This window comes from Papio anubis, chromosome 4, assembly GCF_008728515.1.
Source record: "Papio anubis isolate 15944 chromosome 4, Panubis1.0, whole genome shotgun sequence".
Taxonomy (NCBI): Eukaryota; Metazoa; Chordata; class Mammalia; order Primates; family Cercopithecidae; genus Papio; species Papio anubis.
The window spans coordinates 177,551,820-177,576,612 of NC_044979.1; the positions used below are offsets into that span (position 1 = coordinate 177,551,820).

At 52.8% G+C, this 24,793-nt stretch overlaps 1 protein-coding gene across 1 annotated transcript in view; it reads left to right on the forward strand.

Annotated features, from left to right (window-relative positions):
- Positions 1–24,793, forward strand: part of UMODL1 (uromodulin like 1) — a 62,939-nt gene that overhangs the window by 32,697 nt on the left and 5,449 nt on the right. Inside the window, exons 10-20 of the mRNA XM_021935485.2 lie at positions 1,846–1,983; positions 3,138–3,983; positions 5,680–5,937; positions 8,250–8,362; positions 11,632–11,845; positions 13,576–13,713; positions 15,384–15,703; positions 18,919–19,064; positions 19,583–19,819; positions 20,129–20,288; positions 22,172–22,256. Of these exons, the coding sequence (XP_021791177.2) occupies positions 1,846–1,983; positions 3,138–3,983; positions 5,680–5,937; positions 8,250–8,362; positions 11,632–11,845; positions 13,576–13,713; positions 15,384–15,703; positions 18,919–19,064; positions 19,583–19,819; positions 20,129–20,288; positions 22,172–22,256 (2,655 nt within the window). The remainder of the gene's footprint in view (positions 1–1,845; positions 1,984–3,137; positions 3,984–5,679; positions 5,938–8,249; positions 8,363–11,631; positions 11,846–13,575; positions 13,714–15,383; positions 15,704–18,918; positions 19,065–19,582; positions 19,820–20,128; positions 20,289–22,171; positions 22,257–24,793) is intronic.

The following is a 24,793-nucleotide window of genomic DNA, read 5'->3' on the forward strand; positions in this document are numbered from 1 at the left end:
AAAGAAATGCAAATCCTATTCTATCTTCCTCCACCGGAACCGGGGGCCAGGGCAGTAGCCCTGAACAACCAGCCCACCTGTGTGTCCTCGGTCAGCCCAGGACCCTGAGTGAAATGGGGCTGGAAGGTCCTCTCGGGGGAAAGGGACAGAAGTTCACTGTGTCTGTGGTCAGGACCCCCCAGCACTTCCAGGCAGCTGGACAACTGCCCACATGTGAGTCTCTTTCTTTTCTTTTTTTTTTTGTTGGGACAGAGTTTTGCTCTTGTTGCCCAGGCTGGAGTGCAACGGCACGATCTCGGCTCACTGCAACCTCTGCCTCCTAGGTTCAAGTGATTCTCCTGCCTCAGCCTCTCCAGTAGCTGGGATTATAGGCGCCCGCCACCACACCTGGCTGCGGGGCCAATGGGAGCAGTGTGCAGCGTCCTGCCCTGGGCTCCTGCCTGCTCTGCGCCCTTGCCTGGCCAGCCCGGGAGGGTACAAAGGCTTGCTGGCAGCTCTTTCTGCTCCCACACCTGCCTCTTCCTCTGAACTGGAGGACCGGCAAGCCTCAAGGCGTAATGCAAGACTAAATACAGCTGTCAGCGCCTTCCTCTGAGCTCGCTTGGGAGCTGTCTGGGGGGACGGAGGAGTGAGGACTAGGTGAATCACCACACACCAAAATAGACACGAGGTGCTTGGTGGTTTGAGCCAGCGGCTTGCTTGGTGCCTCTGCTGTCCTCCATGGACTGCAACCCAGCCAGCCTAGGCTCCAAACCCAACCCGGAGCACCCCTAGGAGAGTTACTGGTCAGCTGGAGGTTGAGTAGCACCCCAGGAAGAGGTGTGGGTTAGCACCAGCAGTGTTCTGATGGCAAGGCAGCCCCCAGGCCATGCCAGGGTGGTGGCATAGCTGTTGTGGCAGCTGACGAGCTTGCTGTTCTCCAGGGAAGCTGCTTCTGTGGAGACCGCAGGAAACACAACAGAAAAAAAGCCACGAAATAAGACTCTGAGCACTCAGCGGCAGGGTTTTCTCTGCACAGAACTGAACTGATCCCACATCGTGGCTTAAATTCCAACTGAATTGGAACTTCTGTGGCATGCTGGGCGTGAGTGCGTTCCTGAGTACCTCCACCGGCAGCTCTGCAGAAGCACAGAAGGCACTGTCACCACCCAGCGGGGCCTGGCCCCTGATGAGCTCAGCTACCCCCCCGGGAACTACATTGTCCTTGTCCTCCCCATTTCTCCCCAAGGCAGGCCCCCCAGTGACATGACATCACATGTCTTTGGGGCACAGGAGGAGGAGCACACCTGTGGAGACACCTGGGTGCTCTAGAATGGCGTGGGAAGTTCATGTTATACTCAGCTGGACCCCACCCCCGGCGTGGGAAGCTTGTGTTATACTCAGGCTAACCCCCACCCCCGGCGTGGGAAGTTCATGTTATACTCAGCTGGACCCCCACCCCCGGCTCCATTACTTTTCCATTTCTTGGTTGAGACACTAAGTATTGGAGAATGTTGGCACATCAAAGAGAGAGGAGAAAGCATTTCAACTTTTGGGGTGTGGAAGCAGAGAATAAAGAAGAGAGGGTTAGATGAGCACCTGTGGGTGCTAATATCATCCAAAGAAACCAACATTTCCTAATCTTTGCCCCCAAGTAAGCCAACCGATGTGAAGGTGGGCACGGGCAGGCCATAAGCTTGTCATGAGAGAGTTGGACGAATGCCCCACTTCTGCCCCAAAAGTGCCCCTGCTCCCGGCCGTTCACTGCAAAGATGGCTAGGAAGGACTCCTTCCAGCGTGGGTCTGTCTTCTGATCACTCTCTGGCCATTTTCTCATGGGTTTTGTCTTGTGTCTACCCCTGGCAGACTGGGACGAGTGTGTGGACAGCACAGAGCACGATTGCTCGCCGGCTGCCTGGTGCATCAACCTGGAGGGCTCCTACACCTGCCAGTGCCGCACCACCAGGGACGCCAACCCTTCCCGCGCAGGCCGGGCCTGTGAGGGTACGTGTCGACCCCCCTGCCAACTCTGAGAAGGCCTCCTGCCCGAGAATCTGGGGGTGGGGCAAGGTCCAACTCTCCATCGGCACAGCGCTGAGGACCTATGGTAATGTTAGGGACCTACAGAAATGTTTTCATTTCCATTTCTTTTAAAATCAGAAGAAAGAAATTAATAGAAGGATAGTAAATATACATAAAACAATGAATCTAGCCTGGATTACACTCATCGCTATCCAGATGTCATTATAAAATGTAATTTTTGATAAATTTTTAAGTGGAGGGGTGCAGGGGTCCATGAAGGCCAAGTTCCTTGGGCCCACAGAAGTCAGGATGCAGCCCGGGGCAAGGGATTCCTCCCTAGGTGGCCTGGAGCCCAAGAAGGGGTGGAAGCCCAGAGAAGCTGGAGAGGGGCTCGATGGGGGCCACTGACCTCTAGTCCTGCCGTATCAGCCCCCAGTCTTTTCTGTGGGCCAGTTCTGATGAGAGGGTTGGGGATACCTGGGGTGCTGAGCTGAGCAGCAGGAGGAGGCCACGTGAGGACCTAAAAGGCTGATGAGCCATGTCGGCCCGGATGCAGGCATGGCAGAGGCGCCCAGCTACCGGCTGCCAGCCCCCGCTGAGGCCTTTCTAGCTGGAAGGAGCAGCCGAGACCTGTTCTCTGGGGAGAATGTTTCTTAGACACTGCGAGTGCTGCTCTGCTTCCTAACACCCACAGCTTGTCTTCTCCTGTTTTTCTTATTTGCCTAACGTCCTGCAAGTCGATGACAGCATCCAGCACCAAGTCCCACACTGAGCACAAATCTGGGGGAAATTGTCCCATTTTCCCAGAGTCCTGATGGATTAATCTGAGGCCTGTGAGAACCAAGCCCTGCATTTTCAAGTCCGGGTTTTGTAGCCCCCCGGGTGGATCCCTCACCCTCAGCTTCAGTCTCTTCATTTATCCAGTAGGGAGGCGTGACTTGCCTTCGGAGATTCCCGGGGAGCCTGCAAACATGAGCCCATTGAACTCTCCCGAACGCTGGCTGAAGCCGCCTGCGGCCCTGCAGGTCCACGCGGGGATGCACAGCAGTCCTGCTGGACAGTTGTGCTGCCCTCCTGGGAGGCTCTTAGTCATGGGTGGGATCCAGCAGGCTCTGACAGTGGATGTTTCTTGGCAGGTGACCTGGTGAGCCCCACGGACAATGGGCTGTCTGCGGCGACAGGGGTAACGGCCCCAGCTCTTGGCATGGGAACAGCAGCCCTCGGCCTAGAGAACTTCACCTTGTCACCCAGCCCTGGGCACCCTCAGGGCACCCCGGCAGCAGGCCAGGACTGGGCCCCAGGGCCCCCGCCCAGGAGAGGAGGCAGCAGTGTGGTCGGGTATGACCGGAACAGCACAGGAAAAGGTGAAGAGCAGGAGGCGCCCAGCACTGCCCTGGGTCTGGGGATGGACCAGGGGAGTCCCAGCGAGGTGAACCCCAGCCAGGGGAGCCTCAGACAGGCGAGCCCCAGCCAGGGGAGCACCAGCCAGGAGAGCCCCAGCGAGGTGAACCCCAGCCAGGGGAGCCCCAGCCAGGGGAGCACCAGCCAGGGGAGCCCCAGCGAGGTGAACCCCAGCCAGGGGAGCACCAGCCAGGGGAGCCCCAGCAAGGTGAACCCCAGCCAGGGGAGCACCAGCCAGGCGAGCACCAGGCAGGTGAGCCCCGGTCATAGGAACACTATTGGGGTGATAGGCACCACCTCCTCCCCGAAGGCTCCTGGGTCAACCCACAGCTTCCCTCCTGGGGCCACAGATGGCCCACTGGCCCTCCCTGGACAGCTACTGGGAAACTCCACCGTGGAGCCACCCTCCTGGCCTTCCCCTACTGAGGACCCCACCGGCCACGTCATGTGGCATGCCACCCGTTCCACATGGGAAACACTTCTGAATCCCACGTGGCTGCAAAATGAGGACAGTGGACCCTCCGGTTCTGTCGACCTGCCATCGACCCCCACCCTCACACCTCTGAAGACCCCCGCCTGTGGTGAGTTCCTCGAATGGTGCATGGGGACTAGGACTAATAGGACCCATAGCCTGTGTGAGCCTCTGGTGGCAAAGCTCCCACAGCCGTGGAGTCGCAGGCTGCTAGCAATGCTCAGGCAGCAGCCTCATCTTGTGCGTGAGGAAACGGAGGTGTCCAGCAGCTGGTTTCTGGTTGAGTTAGGAAGACAGCTTGGTCCCCTTGCCTGTCCCAGCCCTCTCTTCCCCATGTCTTAGGGCTCCCTGTCTACAGCCGCTGGGGCAGAGGTCTGCCTTCAGGAGCAGGCACTGCGGCTTACTTGTCGCATTAGGTACTGGAGCCATCCCCTGAGGCATTGACCACCCCCGCTGTCCTGCCTCCTAGCAGAGCTGTGCCCCCGCCTGCCCCAGCCCCAATCAGTGTGATGACACCCCCACAACAACTCTGCACCCCCCAGTAATGCTGCCCTCCCATAGCTGTTCTGCACCCCTCCGTTGTTCCGTCATCCTGCCAAGCATTCTGCAGCCCTGCAGCTGCTCTGCACACCAAAGTGGGCTGCACCCCAGCTTTTGTGCACCCCCGGCTCTCCCAGCTGTTCTGCACTTCCTCGGTGGTTCTGTCTCCCCAGCTGCTCTGTATCTGTCCAGCTGTTCTATATGTCTCAGAGATTCTGCATCTCCCCAGCTGCTCTGTATCTGCCCAGCTGTTCTATACGCCCCAGAGATTCTGCATCTCCCCAGCTGTTCTGTGTCTCCCCAGCTGTTCTGTGTCTCCCCAGCTGTTCTGCACCTCCATAGGTGTTCTGCACTTTCCCAGCTGCTTTGTGCTCCCTCCGCTGTTCTACACCCACAGTTCTGTACTTCCCCAGCTGCTCTTCACCCCAGACGTTGAACCTCCACAGATGCTCTGCATTGTCAGCTGTTGTACACCGCCAGTTGTTTTTTACCCCCTAAGTGTTCTGTACCCTCATCTGCTCTACACATCCAGGGTTCCTGCACCCCTCAGCTGTTCTGCACCTCTAGTCATACCGTAACCCCAGCAGTTCCATGTTACCTGTAGAAGATTGAGCCATCACCAAGCCCCCAGGTGACATCTCAGGAGAGTCACAGCAGCTCTCTGCAGGAATTGGGTCTCGGCCATGACAGCCCTGTGAGCTTGCAGAGCTAGTCTGCCTCTGGATTTCATGCTAATGAACTGTTAAATGTGATCTTCCTCAATGCATTTCCTCTGCTAAGCAGGCTCTAAGACTAAACTCTTAAGCCCATGTAAGTCAGTATTACCGAGGGCCCTGAGGTCCTCCTGTAAGAATGGTTCTCTAGCCAGCATTGTCACCAGTATCGACCCCTAGTTGGATCCTGGGTAAATCCACCCAGGGGTCAAGAGTAGACGGTCCCTCTGAGGCGCCACCAAGAACCTGCTCAAGAGGCCTTCATTTTGGGGGGTCCAGGGGCCTCAGGGATGTATATGAGCCATTTGCTGAAACAAAACCAAACCAGAAGCCATTTGCTATCATCCTGAGGAGGGGCAAGGATGCAGACCCAGGAAGCCCGCGCTTGGGAGGTTTGTACAGGATCCTACTCAACCATCACTTTGGCGGCCATCACCTGCAAATCGCTCATGTCCCCACGGTGATGAATTTGATTTTTGGCATTGGGCGAGGCTTCTTTTCTCCTAGAAATGGCTTGATTTTTAATTTTGGTGTTTCTATTCCACTTCCCAGTTCCCGTCTCCATTGGGAGGATCATGGTCTCCAATGTGACCAGCACAAGCTTCCACCTAGCGTGGGAGGCAGGTCTTGCTTTGGACTCCGCCTTCCAGCTCACTCTGACTTCCGCATGGAGCCCCACCGTGGTCCTGGAGACCTGGAACACGAGTGTGACGGTGTCGGGGCTGGAGCCTGGCGTCTTGCACCTGGTTGAGATCGTGGCCAAAGCATGTGGGAAAGAAGGTGCCAGAGCTCATCTGAAAGTGAGGACAGGTAATGGGCTTCCATTTGGTTTTTTGTTTTGTTTTGTTTTGTTTTTTGTTTTTTGGTTTTTTTTTGAGACGAAGTCTCGCTCTGTCGCCCAGGCTGGAGTGCAGTGGCGTGATCTCAGCTCACTGCAGGCTCCGCCTCCCGGGTTTACGCCATTCTCCTGCCTCAGCCTCCCGAGTAGCTGGGACTACACGCGCCCGCCACCACGCCCGGCTAGTTTTTTTGTATTTTTTAGTAGAGACGGGGTTTCACCGTGTTAGCCAGGATGGTCTCGATCTCCTGACCTCGTGATCCACCCACCTCGGCCTCCCATTTGTTTTTAAAGAGAGGAATAAAAAGTATGAAAAAGGCTTTCCGTGGGTTAAGGCTTAAGAGAGCTGGATTAGTTTGTGGGCTGCTAAGTGTCATTGTTCCTCTCAGCTTAGGGACATCTGGCTGGCTTCAGCAGGCATGCAACGACGGCCAGGCAGGAGGCGGCTTATTCAGGAAAAGGCATTAGGCAACCCGCCGGCTCTGAGGCGGCGGCAGAGTGCTGCAGGCTGTGCCTGGTAGGCTGCGGGTGTGGCTCCCCTGTGTCCTCTTGGGGAAGCAACTCAGCTGTTGAGCTGCATCCACTCCCTCTGATCTCAACAGTCTCAGAGGACTTGGCTTTCAGGAAGGACATCAGCCGACAATCGGCAGTCACACGGATGATCTGTGAGCAGCCCGCCAGAGCCTGGGGTCACAAACTAAAGAATTGAGCAATAATGAATCAAACATAGACTCCACTGCGTTCAAGCTGGGTGGTGACCATATTACATGTATTTGGATGAAATTCCTCTTTTCTTTTCATTAGCGTCGCCACCTGGGTATTTTCTTATGTGTACCTTACCTGGATAGTCAAGGGCGTGTCTGATGTTGCAGGCTGGTTTTCACACCGTGGCAGTTTCCCAAGTGTTAATAGCAGTGGTCTGCACGGTCGGGTGCGCACCCCTTGAGGGAGGTGTAAGATGGTTTTCACACCGTGGGCAGCATTGATAGCAGTGGTCTGCATGGTGGGGTGCACACCCCTTGAGGGAGGCATAAGATGGCCTATTGGGATGCAGTAACAGAAGTTGAGAACTTCTATGTCTGTGCTTTAAAGTACTAATCAGCCATGGCCTGGGAAATTAGAGAACAGAGGGAGTGCATGACGTGAACTGTGCAAGTTCATAAGCAGCTGGAGAAGAGGGAGATCAGTGCTGGCTGGACGGTCAGACAGGGTGGCCCTGGGGTCTGAGAACCAGAGTTGGGCCGCTGAAGGTCTCAGCTGCTCTGGATGGGACAGGCTGCATGGGGGACCCCGAACATGTGGGCACGCTTATACTTGCTCTCACCTGTGCACCTGTCCTGCTACTGATGGCTTTCAGACTGGGTTGCCCGTGCCAGCCATGGAGACTGAACCGGAGGCCCTCAGGGGCAGCCACAAAAATGATCTCAAGGATGGAGAGTTTGGGGTTCCCCCAGGAATGCATAGCAGAATGGCTCTGTGGTTTGTCTTAAGCCCGAGTGAGAAGCTCTGGGGAGATGGACTCTCAGCCCCCTGAGGGGAGAGCTGTGTCTTTCTCCTTCACTGTCTGGAATGCCTCTGGCACATGGCAGGTGCTTCACAAATATTTGGTGAGGGACTGACTGAACACTGGGGTGGCTGCCATGCCAGGGCCAGGAGGGGGTGGCGACATTCCTGGACCACATTTATGTGCCACATACTCCTAGAAGCCCTCCACGGAGGGAAAAGATTCAGATGGAACAGATGATGCCAAAACAGGGACTGCCCATAGATGAGGGGAGGTGGGGCTGCTGGGGAAGGAAGAAGGGCTGGCTCTAAACAAGACCCCTGGGCACCCTGTGGCCCTGTGCACTCTGAGCAGAGGCCTGGCCAGGGCTCTAAGTCCTGGTCTACCTGGGACAGCCCAGTTTGTACCTGTGGCCCTGGCAAAGTTATTTAATGGTGCCTCCACATGCTTCAAGTCATGCCAGCTTGCTGGTAAATTGTTTGAATGCCCCAGCATGGGTAACGGCAGCAAGGAAGGAAGGGTGTGTGTGTTGAGGACACAGTTGCAGGGGCTGAGCTGGCTCCATCCTCTGGAAAGTTCTCCCACTGTGTTCAGGCTTTGTCCTGTGTCCTCTGGCATCTGATGGACTGTGTCACTGAGCCCTGGCACTATTCCTTCTTTCTAGAACACAGGGCGGCCTTGGTATGATGCTCTTCACAGACATGAAAATACGCTTATTAATATTGAAATGTTACTTTGTTATCTAATACATTCCAAATGTGCTTATCCTCCATCCTGCAGCAGCCCGGAAGCTCATTGGAAAGGTCAGAATCGCAAATGTCAGATACTCAGAATCCTTTCACAACGCAAGCAGCCAGGAGTATCGAGATTTCCTAGAACTGTTCTTCAGGACGGTGAGTTGGTGATATCAGCCCTTAATTCCTTTCAGGAGAGAAAGGGTGGAAGGCTGATAGAATTCTAGGTTAGGCGCGGTGGCTCACGCCTATAATCCTAGCACTTTGGGAGGCAGAGGCGGGCAGATTGCCCAAGCTCAGGAGTTCAAGACCAGCCTGGGCAACATGGCAAAACCCCATCTCCACCAAAAAAATACAAAAAATTAGCCTGTCGTGGTGGCTCATATTTGTGATCTCAGCTACTCAGGAGGCTAAGGCAGGAAAGTCTCTTGAACCCAGGAGGCAGAGGTTGCAGCAAGCTGAGATCATCCCACTGCACTCCAGCCTGGACAAGAGAGTGAGACCCTGTATTAAAAAAAAAAAAATTCTAGTCTCATCCAACAAGGAATTTGACTTGTAGGTCCTATGAGCTCTTCATTTCTGAAGAAAGCCAGGACTATAAGCTCTGGCCTGGCTCCCTGAGTGTCTCTGGATCTGCCCTGGCAAAGACACGGTCAGCAGACAGGAGGCACAGCTCTTCCTCTGCTGCATCCTTATTTCACATGCTTTTCCGTCCAGTGAAATCTGGTTTTCAGTTGTGGAACCTATGAAGCAGAAAGTCCCTCCATGTTTTTTTTTTTAACCTATAAAAAATGAGATTTATTTCATAGACCATAAAATCTACACTTTTAAACTGTACAATTCAATGGTTTAGACTATTTTGCAAAATTGTGCAACCATCACCACTAATTCCAGAACATTTTCATCACCCAAAAAGAAACCTCATTAGAAGTCACTCCCAGCTAGGCACGGTGGCTCATGCCTGTAATCCCAGCACTTTGGGAGGCTGAGGCGGGTGGATCACCTGAGGTCAGGAGTTTGAGACCAGCCTGGCCAACATGGCGAAACCCTGTCTCTACTAAAAATACAAAAATTAGCCAGGCGTGGTGGCAGGTGCCTGTAATCCCAGGTACTCAGGAGGCTGAGGCAGGAGAATCGCTTGAAACCAGGAGGCAGAGGTTGCAGTGAGCTGAGATCGTGCCACTGCACTCCAGCCTAGGCAACAGAGCAAGACCCCATCTCAAAAAAAAAAAAAAAAAAAAAAGGAAGTCATTCTCTTCTCTCTCACCACTTCCTCCCGCTCCTGGTAATCACTAATCTGCTTTTTATCTCTATGGATTTGCCCATTGTGGACATTTTACAGAAAAAGAATCGTACAATATGTGACTTTTTGTGTCTGGCTTCTTTCAGTTAAAATGAGGTTTTCGGATTTCATCCACGTGGCAGCATGTGTCAGCACTGCATTCCTTGTTATGGCTGGGACATAACCCATGCAGGCTCATCCATTCATTCACTGAGGGCACTGGGCGGCTCCCGCCTCTGTCTGTTATAAATAGTGCTGCGATGCCCCTGCCTCAGAGAAAGTTCTTTTCCTGCTCTTTCCTGCATTCCTCCCTGCCATCCCCTCAGCATTCTCTGAGACGCTGTCTGTTACCGTTTAGTGACGTGCCTTCTTGTGGATTTTTTGAGGTAGAGGGAGTGCCCTTGCCATAATCTAGTGATTTTGTTTGCGTGGAATCTCACATTGTAGATGTCTTGAATCTGGGAGTTGAAGGCTCAGCACAGAGAGGTATGACATCGCCACCTAGTGGCCTGTCATGCTAATATCGTACCAGGGCTGCAAACCCCAGCGCTTCACCCACAGATGAGAAGATTCGGCTGCCTTTGGGACCGGCCTCGGTGGCTTAGCTCATTCCCAGCTCCTGGTTTGTGCATTCAAGAGCTGTTGATGGCTTGATTAACAATATGGTTTGATTAATAATGTGATTTCATTGATAAGGTTAAATAGTAGTTACAATATTAAACAGCAAACACCAAATCCTTCCACCTGGCTCTAGTGGTCAAACGAGGCAGCTCCATTTCCTTCCCAAGTTTCTTGATTAATCTTTCCTCTTTGAACCATTTCTTCCTTTGCCCATTTTTGGGGATGTTGTTTTTCTCTTTGCCTAGAATTTCAGGACAGCAAATAGTTACACAACTTAATCACAGAAGTAGGATGTTAAGAGAAATTTCGGGGGTTTCACCTGCTGATAACCGCAGACGTGGATGTCCAGGAGGTGTCAGCTGCGTGCCTCAGTCCCTGGCTCTTCACCACTTCCTAGCAAGGGGCCTGAAACTTTGCTTAGAGGTTGGTTTGAAATGCAGCTAAAGGTCACATTAATCCAAGACTATGACAGATTCCTCTGAGAGAAAGAGAGAGGGAATATCTGATTGTGAAGATGGTCACAACAGTCATCTACTGAGCCAACCCAGGGCAGCTGCACTCTCCCTGGGGTCCGCAGACTCTGAGAGGGACAATGGATCTGTTCACCTTGGCGGCCCAGAAGCTGGGGAGTGAGTCCATGACCTGGGCCCTGAGCCACCGCCCCTGTGAGGACAAACCCTGGAGGTGCCCTTTCCATAGGAGGTTTGCATTGAGGATGATCGAAGCTCATTATAAGATTGTTTGCCTGTCTGGGTGTTTTTTGTTTTGTTTTGTTTTGTTTTGAGACGGAGTCTCACTCTGTCGCCCAGGCTGGAGTGCAGTGGAGCGATCTCTGCTCACTGCAAACTCCGCCTCCCGGGTTCCCGCCATTCTCCTGCCTCAGGTGTTTTGACCAAGATGGGTTAGTGTGGAATCATATAGTGTGTGATGTGTGACTCTGTCCAAAGAGACAGAGTAGAAAGTGGGACATTTGGGGGCAGGAACCCCCTGTCCTAATAGGGATGTTGGAAATGCTCACAGGAAGAGTCTGGGGACAGGCAGGGAGGGAGAATGAAAGGGGACATGTTCTGCAGTGTCAGCAGCAAAAGGGCTGTTCCAGAGAAGGCAGTGGGAGTGGTGTCCCTCCCCACGACCCCGCACTCAGCCTCCTGCCCTCGGTGGCTGCAAACCAGGAGTATTAGGTTCTAGAAGCCCTTGTGAGCCCCCAGCAAATTGTAAGCCCCATGAGGTAGGGTCTCTGCCTGTGTCCCAAGTCCTATACTTACCCCACAGGCATTTTTCTGAAGCTGTTTGCTGGTTTGGGGGGAAACAAGGGCTGTTCTCATATCACAGACACTCCCAGGCATTTGTACTGGGCTTGAAAACATGGCAGACAGGAAAGGGGCCCAGAACCAACCTGTGGCTTTTACCTTTGTGCTATGGGCCAGCCCTGCTGCTGGGCAGACTGGCAGGAGGAACCGCCTTGAGACGGGCATCTGTTTCCTCTCAGCGTGGGGACCTCCTCACATGGCCTCTTTCCTCACAGGTGCGGGGCTCCCTGCCAGCCACGCTGCGTCTGCACATGGACGCCGGCGGGGTCAGGATGGAAGTCGTCGGCGTCACCAATGGCAGCGTCGTGGTGGAGTTTCACTTGCTGATAATCGCAGATGTGGATGTCCAGGAGGTGTCAGCTGCATTCCTCACCGCCTTCCAGACCGCGCCTCTGCTGGAGGTGATCAGAGGCAACACCTTCATACAGGGTATGAGAGGATGGGACTGAGCTTCTCCCATGTTCCGGAACCAGAGGCAGCCAGAGCGCAGCCACTACCCTTCGCTTTTGAAAGATGTTGTGTTGTGCCCATGTAGTCCTTCTTCCCCCGAAATTAGATGAAGATGTGAAATAGACAGGACCCTCTCTGTCCCTCTTATTGTGATTATAATTTTGTAAAAGTTGAAGTGTTGAAAACACCTTCGGGTAAACCTGCAGATGCCCAGGGGTGCTGCTTTCTTTTGGGGTCTACTGCTCCCCTGCTGCTTGTTTCCATGGGCTGAGGGCAGACGCATCCCTCTCTGCAACCAGACCCTCTCCCAAGCACAGTTCCCAAGGAGATCCCAGTAAAAATAATTAATGAGAAAAGCAGGGAAAAAAAAAGAAAATTTAGATTCTTTTCTCCTATCATACTTGAAAATAGATGATGAATGGCTTATAGTTACATGTATCAGAAACCAAAGACCTTTTAAAAATTGAAGATTAATGTTAATTTTTTGATTTTTAGAATAAGAAGGACTTCTCAAAGAAAATACGATTTTCAGAGGAAAAGGATGAGATACTGACTACATGCAGAGATAAATCAAAATAAAGGCACCATTTTAAAGCAAAGTAAACAAAAAAAATTCAATAATTTGATGAAGTGTTAGTATCCCAAATATATAGAGAGATCATACAAATAGATGATAAATATTAAGAACTTGATGGATAAATGCACGAAAGATCTACACAGACAAGGTATAAAAGAAGAAATATGAATGACTAACAAAGATGTGGTAACCCAAGACATCCCCATTAAAACGCGTTGCACTTTTTGCCCATCAAATTGCAAAAAAAGGTCTTTTTACTGCTGACATGAATACTGGTGAAAGTGTAGTGAGGCAGGTGTTTGCACAGACTGCTGGTGGCAGAAGGATTTGCTCACGCTTCCTGGAAACCAGTTTGGTGATATAAATCAAGCGCTTTCAAAGTGGCCATCCACCTTGATTCTGAAATATCAGATTCTGAAATATCCCAATTTGATCTCAGTTTGGACCATAGTTTACATACAAAGATGTTCATCTTCAGTGTTACTTTAAAAGCAAAAGAGTTGGAAGTCCCAATCATCCAGTTACAGAGAAGGTGCTAAATTACCAGGTGTCCCTGCCCTGGGCTGTTGTGCAATGATGAGAATCGAGGTTTGTGGATTTGCATGGAGCTAGGTGGTAGCAGAGGCAAGCTATGCTCTCAGAGCATGCCTGTATTTTGAAAGGCCGTAAGGAAATATGTCCACATGCCAACATGCCCCGGTCATGCTTTTCTGGTACTTGTCCATATTCTGTAGTAAACCTGTTTTGCTGTTAATAATCAACCAAGCATCATGGTGAAAGGCAAATGGCCTGAGGGCCTTCTGCCCAGGGTTGGGCTTGCGGCCTGGTCTGAGGGCCTGTGCATCTCCTGGTCACTCCTGGGAACTGAAGGGTTGGCCTTCCTCTGCCCAGATCTCCCTCCCAGCTCTGGGCCAGAATCCTCTTTCCAGAAGAGCCCCTGCAGACCTCCCTAGCCATTCCCAGCCCCACCGGCAGGAAGCCTCCTGTACTCTCCAGAACTGGCCAGCTTCACCGCAGTCTGCTCTGGCTGGAGTTTCCAGCTTTGTCTGGGAGATGCACTCTCCCCTGAGGCTTCTGTGAGCCCGCAAGACCCCAGGGATGTTCTTCTGTTTTGTCTTCTAAATATTGGCAGATTACGATGAGTGTGAGAGGAAGGAGGACGACTGTGTGCCCGGGACATCCTGTCGAAACACCCTCGGGTCTTTCACTTGTAGCTGTGAGAGAGGAGCCCCCGATTTCCCTGTGGAATATTCTGGCAGACCCTGTGAAGGTAATGATGTCAGCGTTTCTTTTTCTGGAATACTATCTCATAATCAGTTTTATTTAAGGACATTCACATGCAAAGGGCTTCTTGTCCCTATGAGGTCATATTTCTGTGTCCTGGGGAAGTTTCCTGCGTGTGATGTGGGTGCACGTGTGTGTGTGAGGTGTATGTGTATGTGTGTGTACATGCGTGTGCACGTTCCTTCCCATTCTTTCATACGTGTCCAGGCTTCTGGGCAGTGCCTTATCTCTCCGAGAGCTAGCTCTGACATCCATGAAGAGAAAATACACACATACATGAGGTGTGAACATGCAGATGCTGAGCGACCGTCTTGTGAAACACGCAGCCGTGGGACACGCGACACAAGGGGAAGGTTTCCTCTCGGCCACTCTTTCCACTCAGCTCTTTTCCTGAAAAACGGGGTCTTAGTGGATTTAGCGCTGACCCCAAGATGCCCACTGCTATCCAGGAATCTGCGTCAAGTAAAGGGAGGTGGACGTTTATACCAGTGAGGGCAGTATCCAGGGGGCTGTAGAACGTGTCCTGCTTGAGGTAGAATCAGAAAGCACAGAGGAGGCTAAGTTGCTTCAGTCCAGGGAGTGTGGCCGGGGAGGGCTTCCTGGAAGGGGTGTCTCGAAGCTGGTCTTAACGGATAGCTAAGACGGCACCCAGTGGGGATGGCAGGGCATGGTAGGTGGGTGCCGTGGTGAGAACAGAGCTGCTGACGGGCATGATCTCACAAGCAGGTACCTGCAGGAGATGGGTGGCAGAGAGCAGGAAGCAGGCTGCCCAGGGAGGCGGGTGAGGCAGCAGCCAACTGTGAAGGCCTCAGCAGTGGTTTGGACTACAGCCTGGAGACAGGAGTGAGCTGGGTGGAGCTGCAGGGTGCTGGGGCTGGGCGAGCCCCACTCTGAGATAAAAGAAGGCACAAACCAGGCCCACAGATGCCGGAGCCACTGCTGAAGGAGGGTGCAGGGCACGCGCGGAGCTGTGTCTGGGGTCTGCTTCCATATAGACCAGGGAGGGAGCACCCCGAGAACGGGTGGGTGGATCGGAAGCCTTTCCGGGCCCCCTTGTTCTCCTAGGCATTGAAACTGAACCTGCTCTGGGGGCAAGAAGGGAGCTGGAGTGGGAAACTTGGGCACAAGGACCTCAAGAGGAGGCATCATTACCCCATCTTAGAGAACAGACTCAGGGCTCTGAGAGCAGGAGACTCACCCTGTGTCCACTGGCTTGGCACATCCCTGGCATCAGGTCCCTCGGTCCTTGGCCCTCGGGGGCCCATGGTGAGCCTGGCTCCCTGAGCTGGTGGAGATACGCAACACTTGCATGTGTGTGCATGTGTGTGTGTGCATGTGTGCACATATGTGTGTGCATGTGTGTACGTGTGTGTGCATGTGTGCACATATGTGTGTACGTGCATGTGTGAGCATGTGTGTGCATGTGTGTATGTGTGTGCATTACGTGCGCATGTGCATGTGCGTGTATGCATGTGTGCATGTATGTGTGTGCATGTGTGTGTGCGTGCACACATGTAGTTGTGGCTGGAACATGCGGTTCCCAGGTGTGGCTGGTGCAGAGTGCAGGGCAGCTCCAGTCTGCTCCTTACCCCTGCCCCTCCATGCCAACCCCAATCACAGAGCCACTCTTTGCCTTTTCCTCCTTGTGCCTTGCAGATGACTCTCATGGCAACGAAACCTGGGCCACCAGCCCAGAGAGGCCTCTCACCACAGCAGGGACCAAGGCTGGCTTTGTTCAAGACACCAGCCCCACCCCACAAGGCCTGCCCCGGCGGCTGAACCTGACGGGAGCAGTCAGGGTGCTCTGTGAGATCGAGAAGGTGGTTGTCGCCATCCAGAAGCGCTTCCTGCAGCAGGAATCCATCCCTGAGTCCTCGCTGTACCTGAGCCACCCCTCCTGCAACGTGAGCCACAGCAATGGCACACACGTGCTCCTGGAGGCTGGCTGGAGCGAGTGCGGGACCGTCATGCAGAGCGTAAGGCCAGGAGAGCCAGGCTCAGGATGCACGCTAGGGCGCAGGGGGCTCTAGGTCGCATGGGCCTCTACAGGGGAGGGCCAGGCAAGACTCTACACCCCGAGGGGAACCCAGCAAGGGGGGTCAGGACAGGGTTGAGTTCTCAACCAGGGACCAGCCTGCACCCCAGAACTGGAAGGGAGCTGTGAGTCCACCCAGGAGGGACTCTGGTGCTGAGTGCTGGGGCAGGCTCCAGAGTCGGGGCTTAAAACTGCTCCCTGCACAGACAGGATGGAGAGGCAGCAGGATAGGAAGAGGCAGGAAAGCCAAGGAGTTGTGTGTGGATATGAGAGTGTGTGTGTGAGAAAGTGTGTGTGTGCGAGTATACATCTGTGCCTGTGTGCATGTGTCTGAATATGTCTGTGTATGTAGGGGTGTGCATGTGTGTGAATGTGTGTATGTGTGTGAATGTGTGTACATGTGTGAATCTGTGTATGCAAATGTGTATGTATGTATGCATGGCTGTGCTTGTATGTACGTGCGTGTGTGCATGCATGTGTATCGCATGCTTATGTGCGTGTGGGTGTGCATGCATGTATGAATGTGTGAGTGTGTGAATGTGAGAATGTGTGTATGTGCATGTGTGCATGAGTTGAGCATGTGTGGATGTGTTTGTCCATGTGTGTGAGTGTGTATGTATGGGTGGGTGTTTCGGGGGCATTGGGTGGCATTAGTCAGAACTCCCCTGTTGGAGGGACTGTGTTCCTAGCAAACACTCTATTTCAGGGTCCTGGACGGGCTGCAGGGCTCCCAGGACAGAGGGAGCCCAGGTAGGGAAAGCAGGTTTTCTTGGCCTGAGGCCTTTGCACCTCCGTGTGCACAGATGAGCTCCAGCATCTCCCCTTGCAGGTGACTCTGGGCCAGTGGGTCCTGGGTCTACTCTGAGCCTCTAGTGTGTGGCACCCACGAGGTGGCCGACCTGGCTCCAGGTCCCACTTCTTCCCAGGGTGCCCCTGTGTCATGGTGAATGCTCCCACGCATGCCCTCGTTCGTCCCCAACCCCACTTGGCCCCACACAGAACACAAAGGCTTCATGTTCAGGACCCTGCTGCGGGGACAAGAGGAGGGGAGAGCCAGCACCTTCCATCAGCTCAGCCCAGTACTGGGCACAGGGGCCTGGGCTGCATGGGCCTGGGCGTGCAGGGTTGATCAGGGAAGCTGCATGGAGGGGCCGGCGGCTTCAGAGGGAGCCCATGCCAGCTCTGGGTTGGGGAAGTGGCCTTCTGGGAAGGGGCTCGACCTAGAAAGGCCAGCATCGTTCCAAGGGTGAGTGTATCCAAGGGCCATGCCGGGAACGGCCAGATGAGGGAGGCTGGAAACCGTGGCAGAGTTAAGAGTCTGCCCAAGTGGTTCTGGCCAGATGGGCAGGGATGGAAGGGTGGACTCGTGGGCAGGGTGGAGTATGAGGCCTGGTGTGAAAGGTGAGGCTGTGGATGGGGCTGAGCAGGGAGCAGTGTCTGGCTGTCCCAGGAGCTAGGGCCAGAAGGCTTTCCTAATGGGGACATTGTCCTCATTGGGAGCTAGGCAGGAATGGTGGTTCCTGGTCGTTGGCAGGAACTCTGGGCCCTGGGCTTCTGTCCCTCAGGGCCTTTGAACAGTCCAAGGCATTGCATTCTGAAAAAAAAAGGGATTGGGAAGTGTGGTGCCCTGAAACTGCCGTGGACCTGCCTGACTGGGAGTTCTACATTCTACATGCATGACGATGTTTAGTCCCTTAGCGACCCCATGGGTCAGGCATCATCATCCACACTCGGCGGCTGAGCCCTGGGTGCTCAGCAGGGTCCATGGGAGTTCAGGTTCGAAGTCGCCCTGCACCGAGAAGCAGCCCCATCTCTGTGGCTCTGCCTCTTGAGAAACCTTGAGGGGGCGCTGCTTCTGGTTGGGGCTCTGGACACACTCCCTAGTGGGGACACGGTGGCCTCTGGCCCTGGGTGGGGTAAAGCTGGCAGATGAAACCCAGAGTCCGGCATGGGGTGTCAATGTCTGGGAGTCAACAAGGTGGGAACCAGGTGAGCATCCTGAGCGGGAGGCTGGGACGTGGACCTCGGGGCTGAGTAAGGAGCTAGCCCTGGGGGGCAGAGGCCAGACAGCCCCAGAGGCTGAGGGATGAGGTGGGGAGGTGGAGACATAAGGTAGTTCCATGGTGTGGAGCCTGCTTGGAGCCTGGAGCAGGGATTGAGGGTGGCCAGGAAGCTGAGGGATTCACATGGACGTGTTCGAGGACATTGCAGAGCACAAGCTTGCCTGAGAGGCGCAGCTCACTCTGCTGAGCTCATTCCGCTCCCTCGGGGGCTCTTCGGACCCTCCCTGGGCTGAAGGAGTGACCTGCACTGTTTCAACAGCTACAAAACCTTCCTCATCCCTCAACCCCTCAAACTGCACGACTTAAGGAGAACGGCCCAGAATTCGTTTACTCCCTCAGAGATTCTTAGACAGCCACCTGGAGGCCGGGCGATGGCAGCAGGGGGGATGTCTGCAAGGGGGATGGGCAGTGATCAGTGGCTCCTGTGGCTTCTGGCAGCTTCCGTGGTGAGGGAGGTCTGGGGTGAGAGGTGCACATGAACGGGCCACTGTGGCATCCTCAAGCCTGTGCAGGGCTGTGGGGCCGAGTGGAGGGGCTGAGGGTGCAGGACACCCTGCCTGGTGCTCAGAGCACCACCCACACACCAGCAGCTCCAGGGGGGCGGCAGCGCCTCCCAGGGCTGGGGCCCCGGGCGGACCCTGCAGCCGGCAGCTCCCTCTGTGTTTTTCTGAGCTAGACCCATGCTTGGCTTGATTATTAAATGCAGCAGGGTTTGGGGCATGTTGAAAGAAAAGGGAAATTTGTCTCTGATGAGTCACCCAGGCCCTGGAATCCACAGGAGCTCTTGATGGTTTTTGACACTTGTCAAAAACTAAGTTTCCCAGAAAGACTTATTTGTGCAACGGCCACAGAATCCACACAGGTTCAGGTTCTGCCTCCTCTGGTCCACAGGGAAAGGGCAGAGGCCGAGCCCTTAGGCTCTCTTGGGCGATTTATGGTTGGGAGACTCGCCAGGGTCTCAATGCTCCTGAGGAGAAGCTCTAGAGAAGAATCCCCATCCCCGGTCCCCCCAGCACCTAGAGCCATGGCTGACAGCAGGGCGTGGGGGGCCGGCTGGGGCCTGGGAGCTCCTCACACTCCACTTTGTGCTCAGAATGTGACGAACACCGTGGTGAGGACCACGCTGAGGAGCGACCTGTCCCCGGAGGGCATCATCCACCACCTGAAGATCCTCAGCCCCATCTACTGTGCCTTCCAGAATGATCTGCTGACGTCCTCCGGCTTCACCCCGGAGTGGGGGTGAGGGAGAAATGCCCCCGCTGCTCCACAGCCCCGTGCCTCTAGAGCACCTGCGCTTTCAGAGTTCTTTAGGGTTGCAACCACTTAAGGACCCTTCCTTTGAGATGGAATATACAAATGGGTGTGGCTGGGCTGCTCCCCAACCTTTGTTCCCACTTCCCACTCAGGGCCAGCCAGACAAGGCCAAATACGTCCCTGGCCAACCCCATGGGATGGCCCCACTTCCAGTGAGCCACGGGCAGGCCCCCACCCATGGCCTCCACCAGACACCACTATTCCTATGCTAGGTGGCCCCCCCACCTGCCACTGAGTCTCCACCAACACAAGTGAGGGAGGCAACCCCTGGACCAGCCAGTCTTGAACACATGGCCTCCGTGTGCTCTCATTGGCAGTGGGGGATCTTCTCATTCATTTGCACGCTCCTCTGGAGCTGTGTTTTGGGGGAGAAGTGGAAACGAGAGGGGCCACGATAATGCACCTCCTGAAAGCCACCTCCTGCAAGCTGCTTCCTCTTGCAGGGTTTACACCATCATTGAGGACCTCCACGGCGCTGGAAATTTTGTTACCGAAATGCAGTTGTTTATCGGGGACTCTCCCATACCTCAGAATTATAGCGTGTCTGCCAGTGACGACGTCAAGATCGAAGTGGGGCTCTACAGGCAGAAAAGCAACCTCAAGGTGGTCCTGACGGAGTGCTGGGCAACCCCGTCCAGCAACGCCCGGGACCCGGTCACCTTCAGCTTCATTAACAACAGGTAGGGCTCAGGAGTGCAGGCACCCCCATCCAGCAATGCTTGCGGCTTCATTAAGAACGAGTAGGGCTCAAGCGGGCACTGCCGTTGCCTGGCCTGGCTGTGTGGCTGGCTCTGGACTCTGCAGGATTTTCAGGCAAGTGCTGTCATGGACCTGGGTTTTGGGGAATAAATGAGGTGGCCGGTCCTCGACTCCCATGGAGCCTGTGGGATCTGTGAGCGTTGTCAGATGTAGTTGTGAGCAACCTTATCTGAGAACAAGGACAGCAGGACTCGCTGACAAGCAAGGAGTCCCTTTTCCTCTCTTCTCAGCTGCCCGGTGCCCAACACATACACCAGTGTGATTGAGAACGGCAACTCCAGCAAGGCTCAGTTCAAGCTGAGGATCTTTTCCTTTATCAACAACTCTATCGTCTATCTGCACTGCAAACTCCGCATCTGCATGGAATCCCCCGGGGCCACGTGCAAAATCGTAAGTGTGTTTTTGGTTTTCTAAACGTTTGGTTGGATTCACATTGCTTATCGTTATGATGCAAGGCTCTGTTAATAGCAGCCTGGGGCTCGAGTGGCTCGGGGCCGACCTCTGGGAGGAGTCGCTGTGCCTGTCCTGCAGACTCTGCGTCTGAAATGGTATTTCCACAGCAGGCAGCCCTTGCACGGAGGACTCTTGTGAACTGGTGGGCATTTCCCATTTCTCAGTGGCTGAGCTAATTTCCTTTTTGAGGCCATAATGTTCAACCGGCTGTCACATCGGCACTGCCTTGCCATGATACCTAGTGCTTCTAAGGTGACTTTTAGGTGTAAAAATGTTTTTTAAATATTATTTTTAACCACATTGATGGAACATACTAAATATCAGCCACTCTGTTATTTAATAAAGTTTTTTTCCCCTTTCCTTTCTTCAACATTTAGGCAGGGCTAATTTTACATTCCCGTTTCCTTAGACTTTCGAATTTGAAATAGGTTTTGTAATCCTGAGGTCTGAAAGCTGTGCTTTATATCACAGACAAGTACATGCGGTTCCCACGTGTTGGTCTCCTGTCGTCCGAGGCAGGGGACAGCTTAGGGCGCACACTGCTTTTTACTCAGTGACCGAATGCTTCTCTCTCCTTGGAGGGACTGCTTGTTCCTGCGCTCATCTGAGCACGCGTCGCAGAATGCGGCTGTTTTCCTGGGTGACCGAGCTCTGAGCATCTGCGGGACGTGGATAGAAAAGCAACACAAGGAAGGCTGATTCTGTTCATGTCCGTTTTGCTCAAACGGTAGATCTTCCTGAGCAATGGGACACAAGGAACCTCAGGTCCTAATGACAGCAGGCTGAGGGCCACACACGAGGAGCCTGCCCCTGGTTCCATCGGAGCCTCAGAGATGACAGACACACAGACGGCCACTGCCAGGCTTGGTCTCTGCAGGGAGTGGCTGGCTCTCAAGTTCTTTACAAGAGGATTCCTTACAAGAGGAGCGGCACACTGTTTTTTTCAAGCCCTTTTAGAGTGGATAGTGTATGAGCTTTCCAGGCTGCTGTAGGAACGTACCACAAACTGAACGGTTTAAACAGTGGAGACTTGTTGTCTTGGTTCTGGATGTCCAAGACGGAGGTGTCAGCCGGCTGGTTCCCGCTGAGAGCTCTAAAGAAAGGATCTGTCCCAGGCCTCTCTCCCAGCTTCTGGTGGCCTCAGGCGTTCCTTGGCTGGTAGACGACATTTGCCCTGTCTCTTTGCATCACCTTCCCTCAGTACACATCTATGTCTGTGTCCAAATTTCCCCTTTACATAGGGACCCCAGCCATAGTGGATTAGGGCCCATCCCAGTGACCTCAGCTTGATTATCTGTTTCCAAATAAGGGCACATGCACAGGTGTTGGGATTTAGGACTTCCATACCTTTTTGGAGGACATGTTGCAGCCCATCTCAGGCATCTAGTGAGCAGATCCTACCATGTCACTGAGCCGGGCAGTCTTTCTTGTAAGGCAGAGGTGTAGAGGGGAGCAAATGGCTGCAGCGGCCTTTGGAGAACACAGAGGGACTCTTAGGGCTGTGACCAAGACACAGTCCTCAAGGGACCCAAGGAAGCAGCTCTAGGAACCAAAAGCAGCTCAAGGGGTCTCTTCCAGCCTGCTGCTCTTTCAGACCTCGCCTCCTTCCCCGCTGACGCCTGGGCCTGCCTCTTGTTGCACCAGGACCCACCACCCTGGTCTCACCCGGTCTCCCACTCCTCTGTCTAATCTTAGCCCCCTTGCCTTGCAACTTCTAGCAGGATAAAATCGCATGAATCACATTAGCATCCTTGATAGTAGCTCCTTTCTCGTAAGTGGTGTTCAATTAATTTGATGTTTCTCTCCTTGGAAAAAACCAGAATTGCAATAACTTTCGGTTGCTGCAAAATAGTGAAACCTCTGCCACACACCAGATGTCCTGGGGACCCCTCGTCAGGTCTGAAGGTGAGTTGATGACTTGGTTTAGACAACGAAAGAAAAGATGCAACCAATTCCTTTTCACCAGCATATAAACAAAAAGCAACTGTTTTGAAATGCAGAACTCTTGAGAGACTTCTAAGAGGCTTATAATAATAGAAATACTAATAGTTACTGTTCACTGAGAGCTGCTATGTGTCAGCCTGGCACTACGTTCTTCACATGCAGAATGTAATATGATCCTCTCAGCAACCCTAGGAGCACGAGCTATTACTGTACCCATGCTACAGATGGAAACACTGAGACTTCAAAAGGCCAGGCACAAAGTTACATAATGAAATGTTTTGAGCTACATAATATCAGGCTGGTGAAGTTTTCTGACACTGGGTAAATGATACACCCAGTGGGTTGTTAAGAGATAAGAACGCAAGCTATAATCAGACCATGTCAACGTGTGTGTGTGTGTGTGCACGCACGCACAAATGCATGCACAAGAAAAAGCTATTTTATTCAAAAGATGCAAAAAATGGCATGTCTGTTCGTCCTCAGTTTAAAACTTCCATCAGCCAATTACATTGCATGTATTTTCAAAACTCCACATCAATTTTCCAGAAAAACATTTTATTTTCTGTATAGTCCATCATCTTATTTTGAAAAAAATACATTGGTTTGGGGGAAATTGTGTGCTTTGGGTATTAAGAGAGACACCACTAGTTGTCCCATAGTATCTGTTCTCCTCCCCTTTCACAGGAATAGCGACCCCAGCTTTTGCTGGTACATGGCTGCCAGGAATAAAAACTGTAATTCCAACCTGGCAGCTAAGTGCAGCCATGTAAGTAAGTTCTGGCCAATGAGATCTAAGTGGGAAAGTCATGTGACAACTTTTAGCGGTGCACCCTCCTTAAAAGACGTCTGTGCCTGTCCTCTGCCTCTTTCTTCTTTAGGGCGATGGGGCCCAGTCTGTGGAGGGATCCGGCTTCCCCAGGACACTGTGGACAAGTGGCCAAGGCAGGCCTGGGTTCTGACCCCCCACTTTTTTTTTTCTGAGACGGAGTCTCGCTCTGTCACCCAGGCTGGAGTGCAGTGGCGCAATCTCGGCTCACTGCAAGCTCTGCCTCCTGGGTTCACGCCATTCTCCTGCCTCAGACTCCCAAGTAGCAGGGACTACGGGCACCCGCCACCACGCCCAGCTAATTTTTTGTATCTTTAGTAGAGACGGGGTTTCACCGTGTTAGCTGGGATGGTCTCGATCTCCTGACCTCGTGATCTGCCCGCCTCAGCCTCCCAAAGTGCTGGGATTACAGGTGTGAGCCACCATGCCCAGCATGGCCCCCATTTTTATGACAGAAAGAAAGAAACTTCCATGTGCTTTAAGCCACTGCTATTTTGATTTTTTTTCTCTTTCTTGCTGCTTAACCTAATCCTAGTTGGTTTTCCTTTTTTGTTGTTTTTTTCCCTAATCGTGGTGACCCTCTCCCTTCTCTCCCTGTATGAGAACTTCTGAGGTTTGGATGCAGGGTGTGAACCGGAATCTGAATGCTGCTCAGGTCTTGGCCATGAAGCTGAGGAACAGGAGGAGGGAAGTCTTGGCCGGTGACTGAACTGCTGGTTCTCATCCAAAGCATTTGGGAAACTGAAAAAGTAGACACAGGTCCCAGGCCACACCCCAGGACTACACACTCAGAATCTCAGAGTTGTGTCCCAGGCCCCTGAGCTGGTCATCAGGTGACTGTTGGTCAAGGTGCTAGGACAACCTGCTTCTCCTCACTCTTCATTTTCTTAAATTGCTGGGAAGAACGGGTCAACCTATTTCTTTAACACTATAAGAAATAGCATATGTGTGAAATACATTCTCATTAATAGATAATGTGTTCTTTCATGAATAGAAATTAAACTTCCTTCTTCATTCATTGATATTATAGGGAATGTCATAATTAGGGAAGAAAAGCACTACACTTGGAGTTGGGACACCTGAGTTTGATTATAGGCTCTGACACTTATGAGCTATGTGGTTCATCCATCATCCACCCATACATCTATCTGCTCATCTTTCCATTTATCATTTATCCATCCATCCATCCATCCATGCATGTAGCCATTCATTCATCTATCCATCTACCATCCTTCATCTGTCATGCATTCATCTATCATCCATCCATCCATCTATTCATCCATCCACTCATCTATAATCCATCCATCCATCTATCCATTGGTCATTCATTCATCCACCCATTCATTCATCTATCATTCATCCATCCACTCATCTATCATCCATCCATCAATCGATCTATCCATTGATCATCCATCCATCCACTCATTCATTAATCCACCCATCTATCATCCATCCATCATCCGTCCATCCATCCATTCATCTATCATCCATCCATCCATTCATTCAACTATCATCCATCTATCCATCTGTCATCCATCTATCTATCATCATCCATTCATCCATCTATCATCTATCCTTCTATCATCCCTTCATTCATCCATCCATCCATTTATCCATCCATCCTCCATCATCCATCTATCTGTCCATTAATCCATCCACTCACTCATCCATC